Raw genomic sequence first — 15940 nt, forward strand, 5'->3', positions numbered from 1 at the left:
GCTGAATTGAAAAAAAGTTAAATAAATAATAATAATACTAACTAAAGCTTGATAAAAATAAAAGATGCGTACATTTTTAAAAAATTGAATATAATTGAAAAAAAAAAAAAAAACTCCTAGTAACATGACATAAATGTGCTGATTTTATGTTCTCAAATGCCTTTGTAATTTAAAGCAGTATATTGAACATTATTCAAATAATATAACTAATAAGTGAGTTCCTTTGGAACCATAAATAACAAAATTTATACTTAAATATAGGAGAATGTTAAATAGACTCATGATTTTACTAAATATATCCATGAAGAATATGGTAACCACAATGACTGCAGTTGGTTTATATTAGTTGCAGATCTAATGATGGAGAAATGAATCCAGAAATCATTATTTCTTTTCATGAAGGTTAGGATGAGTGAGTCGATTTAATAAAAACTTGGATCTATTTAACATTCCCCTAAATATATGATATTACCATCATATCACTCCAACTTATGCATCAATAAATCAAATCGAGCTTGGGATAATGAAAAAATAGTATACATCCCATTATTTTTAAAAAAGAAAAAAACACAAACACAAACAGAATTGGGTGTGTGTTAAAAAGAAAACGCTGATTTTGGACATCAAGCCAGCATGTCGAACACAAAGGAGAAAGAAATCTTTCGGATCGGAAAAGAAATATTTCCCCTGAAAATGCCAGACCCAGGCCCTGTCTGTGCAGGAACGGGGATTCACGGCGGCCTTGTGCGGAAGAACGATCTGATGAATTGTTGGCAACCTACAATCTGCGTATGCGAGATTGCACAAGATTGAAGAAACGAGCACCGAGGGGTTGATTGAAATGGGGGACAATCGGGCGAAGGGGGCTGATTTTGAGAAGAAGGCGGAGAAGAAGCTCACCGGCTGGGCCTTGTTCGGTAACAAATACGAGGATGCGGCCGATTTGCTGGAGAAGGCCGGCAACGCCTACAAACTTGCCAAAGCCTGTGAGTGTGAATTTCCATGTGGATTATTGGGTTTGCAGTCGTTTTTTTTTTTTTTTTTTTTTTGTTTTGTTTTGTGATGGGTTTTTTGAGGAGTCGAATTCTTGGTTTGCAGGGGACGAAGCAGCTAATGTTTACATTAAGTTGGCGGAGTGCCACTTGAAGGTATGGGTATCTCAATACTTGATGATGTGGTTTGTGAGGGTTGTAGGGGGATTGGAATATAGATCTCTTTGCTTGGTATTTGGTTTTTTCTCTTTACTATGTTTGAGGGTAAACCCTAGTATCATTTCTCCTTAAATGTTCTTATATCAGTCGTTTTGGGCTGCAGTTGGACAGTAAGCATGAAGCAGCTGCAGCTTATGTTGACGCCGCGAATGCATACAAGAAGAAGCCGAACTCTCTCGGTAATGCTCTTGGAGGTGGAATTGAGGCTCAAGTGACTTCTTTCTTTCTTTTTTCTTTTTTCTTCGTTATTTTAGTGTGGAACTGTTGAGTTTTGAATTTTTGTGTAGGCTTGCACCTGTTACCCACCGAAGCTTTTTTTTCGTAACGCAGAAGCTGTGAAGATGCTGAACATGGCAATTCAGATGTTTGAAGACATTGGGCGACTCTCTATGGCGGCAAAGCATTACAAGGTGATTTTTCATTAATGTTTTTCATTGGCCTTTTCTGATGGTAGAAAATCGGAACTCGTGGGTGGTGCGCCGATGATTACTTTTTTGCGTTGTTATTATAATATGGTTGAAGTGTTGCGAATTTGCTTGTAATGAAGCATGTCAGAGTCCAAGTGCATTTGGATTTGCAGCAGTTGCCTATATCAAATAATTTTGTTAGGATTGGAAAAGATTTTGTGCTAAACCTAGCTTCTTGTCACTAATCAGGTGGACGTATATCTTTAAATCAATTGAACCTAGACAGTTTTTGTAGGAGTTCAGCCACTTGTTAGAGGATTCAATTAGTGAGGATATGTATATATATATATATATATATATATATATATATATATATTATTAATTTACGAATACGTGCATAGGACATAGCTGATATTTACGAGACGGAGGAAGATTTTGGAAAAGCTATGGAGTACTACGAGAAGGCTGCTGATCTTTACTCAGGGGAGAACGTGGAAAGTACTAGCAATCAGTGCAAGCTCAAGGTTGCACAGTATGCGGCGCAAACGGAACGGTACGTGTTTTTCTGCCTCATTGGTATTAGAAAAGCTATTACAATGTAAACTTTAATGAGCTGTACAGGTCCCCAGAGATTCCATAGAGATGCACTCATAACACCGAGCAACAGATGTCACGTGTTGCTTCTCTTGGGTTAATTAAAGTATGAGTGTTAGAGTTCAGCCAAATAGGAAATTAGCATGTGTTCTGTTCCATCACTTCTTTCTTCTAAAGAGTAATTGAGGGTCATGTGTGAGGTTCATTATTGTATTTATGATTTTGATGTGTGCCCATCAAATGATAGGTTAGAGCGCTTGTTCAATTCAGGCCACAGATACCGTGTTACGAATCCAGTATACACTATCTTATTTTCTAGTTCATATTCTTAAACCATTTTCAACTTCAGCTTGTTAAATCGAAGAGTGTTTCCTAATGGAGATGTTATTTATTATTTTGACAGCTATGACAGGGCTATTCAAATTTACGAAGAGGTGGCCAAGAACTCAATGAATAACAACTTGTTGAAATACAGTGTAAAAGGATATCTTTTGAATGCTGGTTTGTGCCAGATCTGTGGGAAGGACATTGTCGCGGTCCAGAATGCCTTAGAAAGTTATCAGGTCGGTTCTCTACAACTGAAGTTTTAAGTCTGCATTCATAGTAGGGTCTTCAGTGTAACCAGATGAGGTTCCTTTGAGCATCAAACATGAGATTATTAAACTGTTGATTACCACTGCAGGAGCTGGACCCTACGTTCTCTGGTACTAGAGAATGCAAGTTTTTGCAGGTAACTTATTAACCTTGAAATTTCTATTACCTTTTTACCATTGTCTGTCACTAATGATTGAATTCCAATTTGGATAATCTTACTGTTGAAGGATTGTATTGTTTTAACCTGGGTTTGATGTGTTCTCTATTCTGAAGTAAAAACTTTGTATTGTCTTCTCACAGGATTTAGCCGCTGCTATTGATGAGATGGATGTTGTGGCATTCACCGACGTTGTGAAGGAGTTCGATAGCATGAGTCGTCTGGTGAGCCTCATGATATATTTAGGTTTTGGAAATATGATACTAATCATCAAGAAAGTCCAAGGGATCTGTGAGTGTCATTTAAGGAACTGAATAACTCATCTCAACATCTCACTGAAGGTCTCACGTAGAGTTAAGTACATGATTGACATCGTCCACGCTTGTTGATGAGGAGTTTACAACACTCATGAATTGCTTGAGCATCCTTATATTTCTGAACGATGGTGTGGATTATTTATCTTATGTGTTCACCTGCTTGGTACTTGGTTAATTAAATATAGTAATCATGGTGACCACTCTTCTTGTTGCAGCCTTATCTTGGTTTGACGTAAGGACATGGGGGGTTTTTATTGAGAAACATTTAGATGCAATGTTTGACGAGTTTGTTCACCAATTCTGATGTTTGACGCGATGGATACAGGACCAATGGAAAACCACATTGCTGTTGCGAGCAAAGAATGCTTTGAAGACTAAAGAAGATGTAGAGGACGATCTCACTTAAGGCCTTCCTGCTGATGCTGGATTTGTGCCTGCCTTTTGAAATATATGTCGCTGTTCTTAGCTTTCTTAGATAGCACAATTATCAAAATGCTCTGCTTACTTTCAGATATCCTTCATTGGTCTTACAATTTCATTTTCAGAGATCATTCCGACCATTTCTTGCTCCTCATAATACATCTTTCGTGAAATTTTTTCAGCCCTCCATTATTGTGTCCTTGATGGAGCATGCCATGGGACTAGAGTAGCATGAGTATCCGTTATTGCAGTTTTTGACATAGTTGTTGAAGAGTCGTGTGACTAGAAACCTATTTATCGTAAAAGTGGTGAACTCAATTCAACCTTGAGTATTTGAATTTCAAACATTATACTGGAGGGCCTTGTTTGGTAAACTGGGCTGTACTGTTAGATCGTTCTTTAAAAAGCTAAGAATTGGTGTTTCAGTAATGTTATTCTTTCTTGTTTTGTTGCTTCTTACAGTAATATCCTGCCTTGGGTCTTTGTCATCAGTTTGTTACAACCGATTAAAAAATCAATCCAGTGGGAATGAATTTCAATGCAAACAGTGATGCAAAGATAAGCAGATGTGTATAGTGTGGTGAACATGCTATTTTGAAAATTAATTTTTGTGGAGTGAGATGTCGCGGGTACTACACAAACACCCATGTCGTCGATAACGTCAGTTCGAACTGGGGGCTTCCTATTTGAGTCTACCGTGATGATCAAACGCACATAACCAGACTCGTATCGCGTGGAGAATATATCGATTGGCAATATTCTGCTCTTAATGACTGTTTCCTAGTAATTTAATTTGACTAACTTCCACATCACGACTTTCATACGACTTGTGTATTCTAAATTGTCTCTTGAATACGTACAAATGGAACTCTCAATGAAGAATTATGCTAATAGTTTTCCCCTATAATTCGCGTACAATTGGTATAAGCACTGAAATAATCATATGATATATTAACTAAACTAGTGTTGAATAATTATCCGATGTGGACAAAGCACGTGTTATTATCATGTAATCAGCATCCATGCCCACTTCAAATGTGCTGAGAATATAGATTAGCGTTGGACCTGATTTCGATGAACATGCAAACCAATTTTATATTTCACAGTAGTTGCATTATCACAAAAAAATAAAAATGACATTGTGAACCTAATCGAGCACAATCTTAAAAGTAAGATGTGGATGAGTCGCATGTTAACTCAGGACACATGTTCTCTAACCATTGCTTCGGATCACTGCACGAAAACAGTCGCCTTTTCTTCAATGCTGGTAGTTTCTTGCATTTAATATAGCTATGAAATCCTCCTGCATTAACTTGAAACTTCAGAGAATATAGAAATAATAATTTGGGGTTGTGCATGTATGATGTCAGACTAATAAATCTGTTAACTAAAACCTCAACCATGCATTTGTGCTATCCCTTGATTTCACTGTTTTGCATTTCAAAACCATTACAGCAGAGGTCACTATACAAACAAGATAACCTACTTGAACAAATTCAGTACGACAATCACGTCAAATCATGTATCTTAGTTCCAAGACGTGCATTTCGTCTAACCTTTAAAGATGCGCCTCCCACAAGAAAACCATCCACATCCGGATTGGCCCCGATCTCCTTACAGTTTGCAGCTGTTACTGAGCCTGTGGAATGAAGAAATGAATTACATTCTATATGTTCCACATACAATTAATTGCAGCAACTGATGGAAAGCAACATTACTTCTATGAAGAAAGCTTTAAGATATAAAGTACCTCCGTAAATTATTCGCATGTTCATAGCTACATGAGGGCTTACATAGCAGTCTAGCCACTTTCGAAGGTTGTAGTGAACCTGCAAAGATTCAATTGAATTGCACGGTAGTGTGTTCAACAATGATCCTACAGTACATAAAGTACAACAATTGATTGCCATTTAATGCAATGATCCTATACTACATAAATCAAGTGAAAAGACTAAATAGGCTTACCTCTTGTGCTTGCTGAGGAGTAGCCACTTTGCCAGTTCCGATAGCCCAAATAGGTTCATATGCTATTACCACGTTTGCCCAGCAACAAATCTTTGCTGTACCATTATTAAAACCAAACAAGCATCCCAATCAGATCTACACACTTGATTCATTAAAAGATACTAATTATCATAAACCATCAGAAAGAAGATTGAAGTATTGACAATGTGAAGGACATCTGCCAACATGCAACTGCTGCTGTTTGCCTGGCAACAACAGCACCCGTCTCATTCCTCTCTCGTTCTTCTAGAGTTTCACCAACGCAAAGGCAAACCTTCAATCCATTATCCAATGCATATGCTGTTTTTTCTGCCACTATCTGCCATCATCTCCAGCTTAATTACAAACCATTCAATAAGGTAGTTACGTTGTGGGATGATGCACAACTTCGCCTTTATAACGTTACCAAACATTGTTCTATTCTCGTGAAATAAATCATTATACTTAAATGGGTGTCTATGTACATCTTTGTTGGGGTGCTAATGTCTACTAGAAATTCAACCACACTTACCGCATCAGTTTCTCCACACAATTGTCTTCTTTCAGAGTGACCCAGGATGACCCATGGCACGTGCAAGTTTGCCAGCATCTCCGCACTAAACCAAAAAACACAACTTCAAATTATTGCGCATTCTTGAAGATTATTCATTGCAGATAAGTTTTAATAGAGAATATCAACAAAATCATCCCTGCTATCCTGTTAGCAAATGGCTCTGATACTCACCTCCCACACACTCGATCAAGTTATGCATTGAACACATAGAAGCTATGAGCGGTACCTGATTTCGCCAGTGAAAGCTCCTCCCTTGCCTTTCCAACAGTTTTGGGCAGCTACCTGAAAATCCGTCCGGAGCATACTCTTCACTAAGGGAATGAATACGAACGGAGGCGAAATGATCGTCTCTGCATTAGCCTACGTAACTGTCAATCTTTGTCATTACAAGATCACAATATATTGAGAACTTCAATTAAATACCCGTTGGACGAAATCAGAAAACCTGGTAAGCCAGGTTGAATTAAACTTGGTTCCTAAATTTGGTGTTGCATGAGAAGAAATTAATTACCGATATGATTTGGACAAGGAACTTCTCCATTGTTTAGCATACAGCATATTTTCTTCACCTCATCAACGGTTCCATTCTGTAACAATTGGGCATATCAATCATCACAACGGTGTACGTACCATAACAAAACGCATACACACATCGATCACCTTCACAGCAAATATTCATTCCTGATTAATCTTGAAAATTCTCACAACCGAAGATACAAAAATTCATGAATACTCTGCTCACAATGGAAAAAATGAAGTCTATCATCAATAAGGAAGGGGACATGAAGACTGACGCATTTCCAGTTGCCACCAACGAAAAACTTCCGCGAACACATCCTGAAACCTGCGGAAACCACACTGGAGAAGCGGGATGGTCAAATCGGTGACGGGTAGGTATCGAAGGTCGATGTCACCACCTGAATCGATCGACCAGGCTTCCAGATCCAGAAGGTGGGGAAAACATTGATGCTCTAAAATGCCGGCACTAAAGGAAGTTAATCGATTTAACTTAACTGCCATTTTAAAACCACCTGAATCTGCTGAACTCTAGTAGCGACCGTTGGTTCCTTCGAGCATCTACTGTACGTGGACTTCACTCTACCATTATTTTCATGACAACAAATTTGGAGTTCTTCCGCTGCAATCAACCAAAAACCCTAGTAACAATACGAATCGCGCAGACTGAAAGCTGCTTTGCAAACAGTGGAGAGCGAGACGAAGAGAAGAACGATAGCATGGGCAGGACGATTCCGTCCGGAATCCAGGACTGAAAGGGAGCAGGTTCTGACTCAGAACGGTCGAATGATAGAATAGATGATAACATAGTTTACATTCGAAAGGTTATTTGACTATCCGTTTCTTCATCCATCCATCAGGGTTTAGGGTTTAGGGCACAGATGCATGGAGGTTTGAATACCTGCAGATAGACTCCTCGAGTTGTGTTTCCGGATTTTGCTTCTCTCGGCACCTCCAGGGTGTTAGAATTGTTAGAATTCAAGTCTTGGTTGTCCTCTGTTTGGGTTTTTCGCATAGGTATAATGGCTAAGCTTGTGCCCAAGCGCAAGCTGAGGTCTCAGGGTCCTCCGTCACCGATTGTGAAGGAGAATGCGGTGCCGGAAGACGAGGGCTCTATTCCCGAAGTGATATTGGCCGCTGACGAGAGTGATTCTGACCCAGAGATTTCTACAGATGGAGAAGAAAGTGGTGAAGATGACGATGGTGAGAGCATGGATGACAAGGAGGAGGACGGAGAAGAGTTGGGGAGCGATGACGAAGAGGATGGTGATTCGCAGGGGTTAGTTAGCATATATATTTTTTGCTTTATATGACTGCTTTGGTTTTGTGGAAACGGTTCAGTGGGTTGATATGTTACTTGGCCACACACTGAATTGCATATTAATTGGGACGGTTTTAGCTGCAACAGGAGTGAGTATTCTAGTGGTGACGAAGGAGATGAATCTAGCGGCGATGACGAAGCGATAGACGAGGAAGCACGCAACTACGTCCTTGATGTCATGAAAGATTACTTAGGAAGTGCTGGACCACGGGATGTTGAGGAAGCCGTCGAGCATGAAGACCAAGGAAATGGAGCCGGTGAAGCTAATGGTCAGTCTGGAAATCCGACCACAGCCGAGGAAAGCGATTCCTCGGAAGACGAGGTACGAATATTGAATTGTTCTCTGCGAAGCTCGTGTTTCATGAAGCGAGTATTTACCTTACATTGCTCTGAGCCTGAACTGGAGGCTTTAGCAGTTCATCACACATTTTAGTTCTGGGCACACCTGTGCGCAATAATTTTGGCGAATTAATCCTTGCGCCATTTTGAATAGTGCATATTTTATGGCACATAAACTATTCTCATTTGTATTCATACTGATAATTGTATCTGCGTCACGAAAAAACGTCATGTAGCCTTCGCATTAGCTTCTCATATTTTTTTCTTACAGATTTTCTTTTTTTGTATTTTTCACTCAACCTCTTGCAGGTACCAGACAGAAACACAATTGGAGATGTACCTTTGGAGTGGTACAAAAACGAAGACCATATTGGTTACACAAAAGATGGTCTTAAAATCAATAAGCAAGCGAAGCGTGACCAGCTTGACACTTTTCTATCGCGCACAGACGATCCTAATGAATGGTAAGATATTACTTCCTTGTTTGATTTAGACGATGTGTAAATACATATCGGTGACAAGTTGAAGGGATATAGGAACTTGTGTGGGTCCAAGTTGCTGTGTCGTGCACCCTTCCAGACAAACTTAGTAATTTTGTTGGTATGAATTCTCGACGAAGAGTATCAAAGATCTCATTATATTCCTCATTGTTTCTAGAGTCCTTGCGTGTTAACGAAAATAGAAATTCATTACATTGCCCCGGTAGTGAGCGAGGAAGTTAAAAGGGTTTTCCGAGGGGAATATTCTAAAGCCTAGACTTCATGCCAATGAAGGACGTGTGAAAGGATGATCTGACTGGCCTTTTGTGCTGATTGTGAAGTACTATAGTTTCAGATATCTCTCATGTTGCCTTGGATATGAGGTTCCGTGTCTGGTTTACTTTCAAACATGGTAATTAGTTAAATTTCAAGATTTTTACAATCTTCAAAAACGTTGGCTGCCAGGATGAAGGTTTATGATGAGTACAATGACGAGGAAGTGGAGTTAACTAAAGATGAAATAAACATGATTAGGCGGCTGCGACAGGGCAAGATTCCTCATGCAGATGTCAATCCATACGAGGTTAGAACCGTTGACCTATATTATCTGTGCTTGACATTTATGCCTCATGTTGAGCCAACAAACTCCTGATTACCAAGAGATTTATTTTAACATGTTTTTTAGATAATTATATATAGTGAGTTCAGTATATGAGCTTGTTACTGACTCAGCTCGTCATTGTGCTGTAGCCATACGTTGATTGGTTTGAGTACGAGGACAAAGGACATCCTCTATCTAGTGCTCCGGAGCCCAAGCGAAGATTCATTCCATCAAAGTGGGAGGCTAAGAAGGTATTATTATCACTGTCCTCGGTTCTTGTTGTCATGAGATCATTGAAGTTCCGTATGCATAATAGGTTCGTTATTGTGGTATAGTGAATGCTAAATTGCCCTTTGTGGCCAATTCATCACAGTAAATCTTTGGAATGTACTGCAGGTCGTGAAACTGGTTCGTGCTATTAGGAAAGGATGGATTAAACTGGATAAGCCTAAAGAAAAATCAGAGTTTTACCTCATGTGGGGTGATGACTTGAAGACGTCTGATAAGGGTGCTAATGGACTCGCGTACATTCCCGCTCCAAAACCTAAACTACCCGGTATGGTACTGCCCACTTCTGTGACTCTATTGTAAGCACAATATTTGGCTGGAAACAATGCGAGTCGCCGAAGGTTCGTTGTTAGTTTATCTTATCATCTTATTTTTCGCACTATTTACTGGCTTGTATTGTGATACAGGACATGAAGAATCATACAATCCACCGATCGAGTACATCCCTACAGCTGAAGAAATTAAGTCTTATGATGCCATGTATGAAGAAGATCGACCTAAATTTATTCCCAAAAGGTAGGTTTATACCCGTGATCCATTTGTCTGGATGTTTATCTTGTTGCCCTCGTATAATTGTTATGTGTTGTTGCCCATTACATTTATGTAGTAATTTTTTTGTTTGTGATTTATGACGCTTGATCTTCAGAATAACTCGGACTTCGAATTTTACGTCAGATGATATTATGGCCTCATATATTTCCTCGTTTTGCAGCTTTCCATCGCTTCGTCAGGTCCCAGCTTATCCAAACTACATTAAGGAGATTTTCGAGAGGTGTTTGGACCTCTATTTGTGTCCGCGTCAGAAGAAAGATAGGGTATGTTTCTCCCGTCCGCTATGAAATTCAGTCCGTTTCTGCTTTTTAGACACGTGTGAGATTGGATGTTTATTTAGAATTTTAATTTTTTTCGCAGTATTCCTAGACATCCTCTGTAATTGTTCAAAAGTTAATTTTATTTGAGTATGAAGCAAAGGGTTCTAGGATCATCAGTTTCGCACTGAACTGTGTTGTTGCATTCCTCAGAAAGTCTTCGATCCAGAGATGCTCATACCAAAGCTTCCCAAACCGAAAGATTTGCAACCTTATCCATCGATGTGCTATATGGAGTACCGAGGCCATGGTGCTGCTGTTACTTCGATGTCCGTTGACAGTTCCGGGGAGTGGCTTGCAACAGGTGCGCATGCTGCTTTTCGATTTTAACGGTTGTGTACATTTGCCTCTTGCTCTGTTGTCAACAAATGGGTTGTATGTTCTTTTTTGAGTTCCACCTCAAAAATTGACAAACTTTTCAAGCTGTCATATATTTGTACCATTCGATATCAAGTTGAGCGTAACTTGATGCTTTACATTGTGATTGGTGTGATGCGGAGTCTGATATGGGCCGTATTTTATTCTATTAGTCAGACTCTTTTTCTGATTGCTGGGAATAGTTTGTTTTTAAAGCAACAGGTGATAAGCTTTACTTGATGCCTGACGTAGGCATTTTAGCACTAAATTAAAACTAGCCTTGTGTCGTATCCTAGTTTTGTTCAGAATTCTCAGATTACAATCGGTTCGTGGTTAGATCAATTGAGGTTGAGTATAGCGGATTGCTGTCAATTTCGCTGTGATACACTGAGAACCTACTGGTTTTACCAATTGTGATGTTTCTTTTGTAGCCATTTGGGCCTTCAATTTTATTCTCTTTGTTACCCTACAATGTGGAGCAGTTCTATCTTTTGAGCTTGTGACTGCTTTTGTGTGGTTAACCTCGTAACCCGAATGCCTCTTTTTGTGATAGTTTCCAGACGTGCATCCTCTAACACTGTTAGAATGGTTACAATTGTGAAGGTTCTTTGGATGGAACCGTGCGGCTCTGGGACGTACAATCAGGTCGGTGTCGGAAAGCATGGGACTTCGGTGTCAAGGTCAACCATGTGCAATGGAATCCTAATCCGCAGATCAACATCTTGGGTGTCGCAGTGTATGTCCCGAACTCATCGCTCAAGTTGTGGTCCTGTCAAACTTGAAGTCTACGCTTCATTTAATCGAATTCATTTTAGTGTCTGTTCTGATGCTGTATTCTAAACTAGGTGAGCTTGAACTGTTTCTGTGTATTTCAGGGACAAAGATGTAGTGCTGTTACCAACAGAGTTGGGTGGAGAAGAAGTTACTGGTAATGTGGCTGCCTTGTTGGCACTCAAAAATCAGGATGTCTCTGAAAAAGATCCAGGTTGGTTTCTATCTCATCCCATGCTGTATTACGTTTTTAGTTTTTAGCATACGAAGCACTAGTTGTAAATATTTGTGGGCCTCTACGAGGTGCAGTGTCACTGACTCAATTATGCTAAGAAGAATGCAATCTTTCTCATACTTGTGTGGTATGATGCGTATTTTATTTTGACGTGTGAGTTTATCTATTGCAGAATCGTCACCACTAGCAACCTGGAGTATGGATTCGAAATTTAAAAGTTTAAAACTTCGACAGCCATTTGTACGATCTGTCGTTGACATAAGCGTCTTTTCATTTTTTCGTACTAGTGTTAATTCTTGTTTGAAGAGTCTGACTATTTCAATTACATAACATGACTTAATGCAAAGAATGTATAATTTCAGAGCTTTTGGCGTCTGGATTTGTTACTAATTCACTTGCCTGACCTTCTTTGTGAGATTTTGCAGGTAGTTCAATCCCTAGCCTGGCATCACAAGGGGGACTATTTTGCCACTGTTGCCCCTGATGATATCCTTTCCCATTGTGGCTTTTATCTAGTTGTTTCAATTATTACTTTGAGTCTGTGAATTAATAGGATGTAAAATGTAATTTTTATCCGGAATTGTGTAGAATCGCCCTTGACCAATTTCAGCACGTAATACAAAATCGGTATTAGTGCATCAACTTACGAAACAAATGTCTCAAAATCCATTCCGAAAACACCATGGACGCGTAGTGCAAGTGTTATTCCATCCTCAACGCCCTTTTCTGTTTGTCGCAACAAAAATGCACGTGCGGGTCTATAATTTGGCCAAGCAGCAACTTTCTAAGAAGCTAATGACTGGGCTAAATGAAATATCATCAATGGCTATTCATTCTGGAGGTTAGTTTTGGAACTTCACCTCAATCTAATGTTTTCATGATTATGTTGTTTTGATATCGGTTGTTGTCCCTCAAAAGCTGTAGTGAGCTGTAGCCTGCAACTTTTCTATGTATTGGTTGTGAAAGCTGTTAAAGTGATCACAAAACTTCTGCACGTGATTGAAAATTAATTGGGGTATTTATTCATCATATTTACAGGTGATAATTTGATTTTGGGAAGTCAAGAATCAAAGATGGTGTGGTTTGACATGGATCTTTCAACAAAGCCCTACAAGGCGTTTAAGTAAGAAATTTTCCTATGTCAGGCCCTTTTAGTACCTTTAGATTTCCTAGACCTCAATCTCTCACCTGATACAGGTTCATCACATGTTCACGACTAGGTATTTTCTCCCCACTTAATCTTTTCAGTAGTCTAATGCTAAGTCGATCTGTTCACCTTTTCTTGGAACGCAGGAATCATACGAAGGATATTAGGGCTGTAGCATTTCACAAAACATACCCTCTCTTTGCCTCCTGCTCTGATGATGGCACAACTAGTGTATTTCACGGCATGGTTTATTCTGATCTTCTTCAAAATCCACTACTTGTCCCGCTTAAAATATTAACTGGCCACGAAACAGTCAACCACAAAGGTACGTCTTAAACACGAGAACAATTTCAGAAACCTGAAACTCTTGTATTTCCAGCGAGATTTCACGTGTTTGGATTAGTTTTTTTGTTTAAACCGTTCAGGTATGTGAATCAAATTTTACTTGAGGGTCCTTCACACGGTCTTTTAATTATTTACGGCCTATTGAAATCCAGATGGTTTGACCTGTGGTAATTCTTGTGCTCTTACGGTTGGGTATTGTACCGATTTACGATGAAAGGGCTGACGTTATTGACTCACTGCTGTATTTGTAACAGGTGTAATGGACTGCTTGTTTCATCCGAAGCAGCCATGGTTATTCACTTCAGGAGCTGATTCTCTCGTGAGGCTATATTGTAACTAATCAATCTAGTTCCTGGGCTCCTGGACATGATGCGATTTTGTGCGTTCGTTGAAGAGATGGACTGCTCCCACTCTTCATGTCTAGCCCCCCTCTTCAAAGACCGTCTGAATTATGCGACTTGACATATTGGCGACTTGCTCATTTCTCTGCATTTTTTCATACTGAACAAAGCAGTGAGGTGCCAATTCTGAGGTGACTTTTAGACCAGGTGAAAGTACTTTACTTAATTCTCGCACACATCAATTTGATTAATGGAGTTTATCCCGGCAACACAGCACACATTACCCTGGCTAGTTCATGGAAGGGCAGCATCTCCCTGTTCACCAGAATGTGGAGTTTCATCCATTTACTTAGCAACTAGAGATTTGTTAGGCAAAGTAAGTGCCAGCATTACTAGCTACAAGTGATTCAGTATTTGCACATGCTTGGCAAGCGTTCCATTGATGGAAGAAAGTCTTCTACAGACGTAGTTAGGCATTTTGATAACATTCCAGCTGCCCGAATGTGGTAGCCTTGTGGTGTATAATAGATGATTCTAAGTGAGATAGAATTTGGTAAGACGGTTATTCAATGCAGGTTCTGTTGTTCTACTCTGAAATGAATCTGAGATCATCGTCATAACTCAACCTTGTCTTGTGAGTACTTACCGTATCTCAATCCCTCGCGGTGCATTGGTCACATTTTCTCACATCTATTGGTGAACTTTTAAAGATTTAAGGATTTACGGAGGTGCGTTACAAAATGCAAAGTGAATTATCCTGTAAAAATGTGCGCCCGTAGTTGGATATAATGAGTGAATCGTAGGTTTATCACTATGGCATAACAACGAGAATCATGTCAATACCAACACTCTTGCTAACCCAGAAGACGCTAATCTCTGACTGTGATGAAGAGCCCGATTCACTGTAACATTTTCAAAAAGAAGGTTAAAGCCGAAACACACAAGAAGTAAAAAGGCTAAACACAAGAGTAAAGTCTGTCACAAACACTTCAACTGGCTTTTCACATGGAAGATTTATTATTTTAATTGAACAAGCTGTTTAGCCATTATACATTGTCTTTGAAACAATATTGGGGTTGAAGATTAGTAGGTGGAGTGCTTTTCTTAAGCCAACATCAATGCATGCGAATTCATTGTCTCTCATCTATTTATGCTCAAATTGTTTCAAGAGTTTTAGCTTGTTCACAGGCCTTTCTAGGCCTTTCTAAATCTGCTTTATTGTTTACATCCAATATGCTTTTTTAATAATCTATTCATCTAAGCTAAAGTATTTTTTATTTTTTATATTTGTCTTCTAACCAATTTATTTATTTAAAGATCTTGTTGTTGAGATTTTCTCAATTGGTCCAAAAGAATGTCATAATACTTTTGTGTCTTTAATTGGGAGAGGTTATCTACAAATACAATTTGTTCAAACTTTGGAAATGTTTAAGTGCTAGTTTTAGTTCCTTAGTCATTGATATAGTGTAGGAATGTTTGTAGCTCAATCTCACACTTGTTGAGGTATTTCACACTCCCATAACCTATGAAGGATTGTTTTTATAGATTCAAAAGTGCAAATTGGGCATTCATTGCTTAGTTTTTTCCTCTAACTAATGAAAATAAAGCTTCTATGCCAAATAAGCCAAATAAGTGTTGTTCTATAGTTTGTTCCATTCTCTTTCTGATTCTTCATTGAAAACTCCATTCTGTTATGTGATTTGGATTGGTGTGATAGAAGGTTGCTGTCATAGAAGTTCTCTTTTTTGACATTGTATTCTTTGAGAAATCAATTATCACCTCAAGAAAAATTGTTTTCTTTTTAATAGTATTAAATAGAGGTTGTAGATTAGTTTGTTTTGACGTCTTTGGCTAATGGCTTCAAAGTTGTATTAATATTTGTTTAAAATTTTGAAGTCATAGTATTATAAACAATGGTTTTATAATATAATATGTACTTGAGGTTCGATGATGTATGTTATTAAAAAATTAAATCAAATGAGCTCTAAATTTTTTAATTTTTTAATTTTTTAAAGGGATGCACCAATGGATATAATGGATTTTAATATCCATTAAATAGTCATGGCATTGAATG

General features: G+C 38.8%; 3 protein-coding genes across 6 annotated transcripts; 2 read left to right on the plus strand and 1 right to left on the minus strand.

The window, feature by feature from the left end:
• The first annotated feature begins 731 nt into the window (after positions 1 to 731).
• On the plus strand, positions 732 to 4129 carry LOC112295249 (alpha-soluble NSF attachment protein 2). Of its 2 annotated transcripts, none has more exons than XM_024546544.3 (9): positions 732 to 986; positions 1099 to 1148; positions 1315 to 1390; positions 1499 to 1621; positions 2020 to 2171; positions 2616 to 2775; positions 2895 to 2942; positions 3107 to 3187; positions 3606 to 4129. In XM_024546544.3, exons 3-9 carry the CDS (start codon positions 1328 to 1330, stop codon positions 3684 to 3686), a joined length of 708 nt encoding a protein of 235 aa, XP_024402312.1. In that variant the 5' UTR covers positions 732 to 986; positions 1099 to 1148; positions 1315 to 1327; the 3' UTR covers positions 3687 to 4129. The 2 variants fall into 2 exon arrangements, with proteins under 2 accessions (XP_024402312.1, XP_024402311.1); XM_024546543.3 differs by having other exon boundaries at positions 1542 to 1621.
• Positions 4130 to 4684: 555 nt separating this feature from the next.
• On the minus strand, positions 4685 to 7450 carry LOC112295250 (triosephosphate isomerase, cytosolic). Of its 3 annotated transcripts, none has more exons than XM_024546546.3 (9): positions 7052 to 7450; positions 6769 to 6844; positions 6484 to 6607; positions 6216 to 6300; positions 5891 to 6023; positions 5666 to 5760; positions 5451 to 5529; positions 5257 to 5339; positions 4685 to 5003 (listed from the first exon to the last, which is right to left on the minus strand). In XM_024546546.3, the coding sequence occupies exons 1-9, from the start codon at positions 7091 to 7093 to the stop codon at positions 4959 to 4961; spliced, it is 762 nt and encodes a 253-aa protein (XP_024402314.1). In that variant the 5' UTR covers positions 7094 to 7450; the 3' UTR covers positions 4685 to 4958. The 3 variants fall into 3 exon arrangements, with proteins under 3 accessions (XP_024402314.1, XP_090100308.1, XP_024402316.1); XM_090244182.1 differs by having other exon boundaries at positions 4770 to 5003; positions 6484 to 6539; positions 7052 to 7448; XM_024546548.2 differs by having other exon boundaries at positions 4770 to 5003; positions 6484 to 6617; positions 7052 to 7448.
• A 226-nt stretch (positions 7451 to 7676) lies between these two features.
• On the plus strand, positions 7677 to 14491 carry LOC112295248 (ribosome biogenesis protein BOP1 homolog). The gene is made up of 17 exons (XM_024546542.3): positions 7677 to 8052; positions 8182 to 8416; positions 8743 to 8897; positions 9378 to 9495; positions 9663 to 9764; positions 9910 to 10069; positions 10209 to 10317; positions 10514 to 10616; positions 10824 to 10974; positions 11631 to 11763; positions 11903 to 12012; positions 12206 to 12273; positions 12459 to 12519; positions 12647 to 12874; positions 13072 to 13156; positions 13327 to 13505; positions 13780 to 14491. Exons 1-17 carry the CDS (start codon positions 7796 to 7798, stop codon positions 13863 to 13865), a joined length of 2340 nt encoding a protein of 779 aa, XP_024402310.1. The 5' UTR covers positions 7677 to 7795; the 3' UTR covers positions 13866 to 14491.
• The last annotated feature ends 1449 nt before the right edge of the window (positions 14492 to 15940 follow it).

This window comes from Physcomitrium patens, chromosome 18 (assembly GCF_059467195.1).
Source record: "Physcomitrium patens ecotype Gransden chromosome 18, ASM5946719v1, whole genome shotgun sequence".
NCBI lineage: Eukaryota > Viridiplantae > Streptophyta > Bryopsida > Funariales > Funariaceae > Physcomitrium > Physcomitrium patens.

Bases quoted from the DNA above. Each gene is read 5' to 3' on its own strand.
- LOC112295250 (XM_024546546.3), bottom strand. From the start codon at position 7,093: ATGTGTTCGCGGAAGTTTTTCGTTGGTGGCAACTGGAAATGC. The intron at 6,301-6,483 runs GTACCGCTCATA...TTTTTGGTTTAG, and splicing joins GCTTTCACTGGCGAAATCAG to TGCGGAGATGCTGGCAAACT. The intron at 5,340-5,450 runs GTACTTTATATC...TTCATTCCACAG, and splicing joins CATGCGAATAATTTACGGAG to GCTCAGTAACAGCTGCAAAC.
- LOC112295249 (XM_024546543.3), top strand. From the start codon at position 842: ATGGGGGACAATCGGGCGAAGGGGGCTGATTTTGAGAAGAAGGCGGAG. The intron at 1,622-2,019 runs GTGATTTTTCAT...ATACGTGCATAG, and splicing joins TGGCGGCAAAGCATTACAAG to GACATAGCTGATATTTACGA. The intron at 3,188-3,605 runs GTGAGCCTCATG...CGATGGATACAG, and splicing joins TCGATAGCATGAGTCGTCTG to GACCAATGGAAAACCACATT.
- LOC112295248 (XM_024546542.3), top strand. From the start codon at position 7,796: ATGGCTAAGCTTGTGCCCAAGCGCAAGCTGAGGTCTCAGGGTCCTCCG. The intron at 9,765-9,909 runs GTATTATTATCA...AATGTACTGCAG, and splicing joins CAAAGTGGGAGGCTAAGAAG to GTCGTGAAACTGGTTCGTGC. The intron at 10,070-10,208 runs GTATGGTACTGC...ATTGTGATACAG, and splicing joins TCCAAAACCTAAACTACCCG to GACATGAAGAATCATACAAT.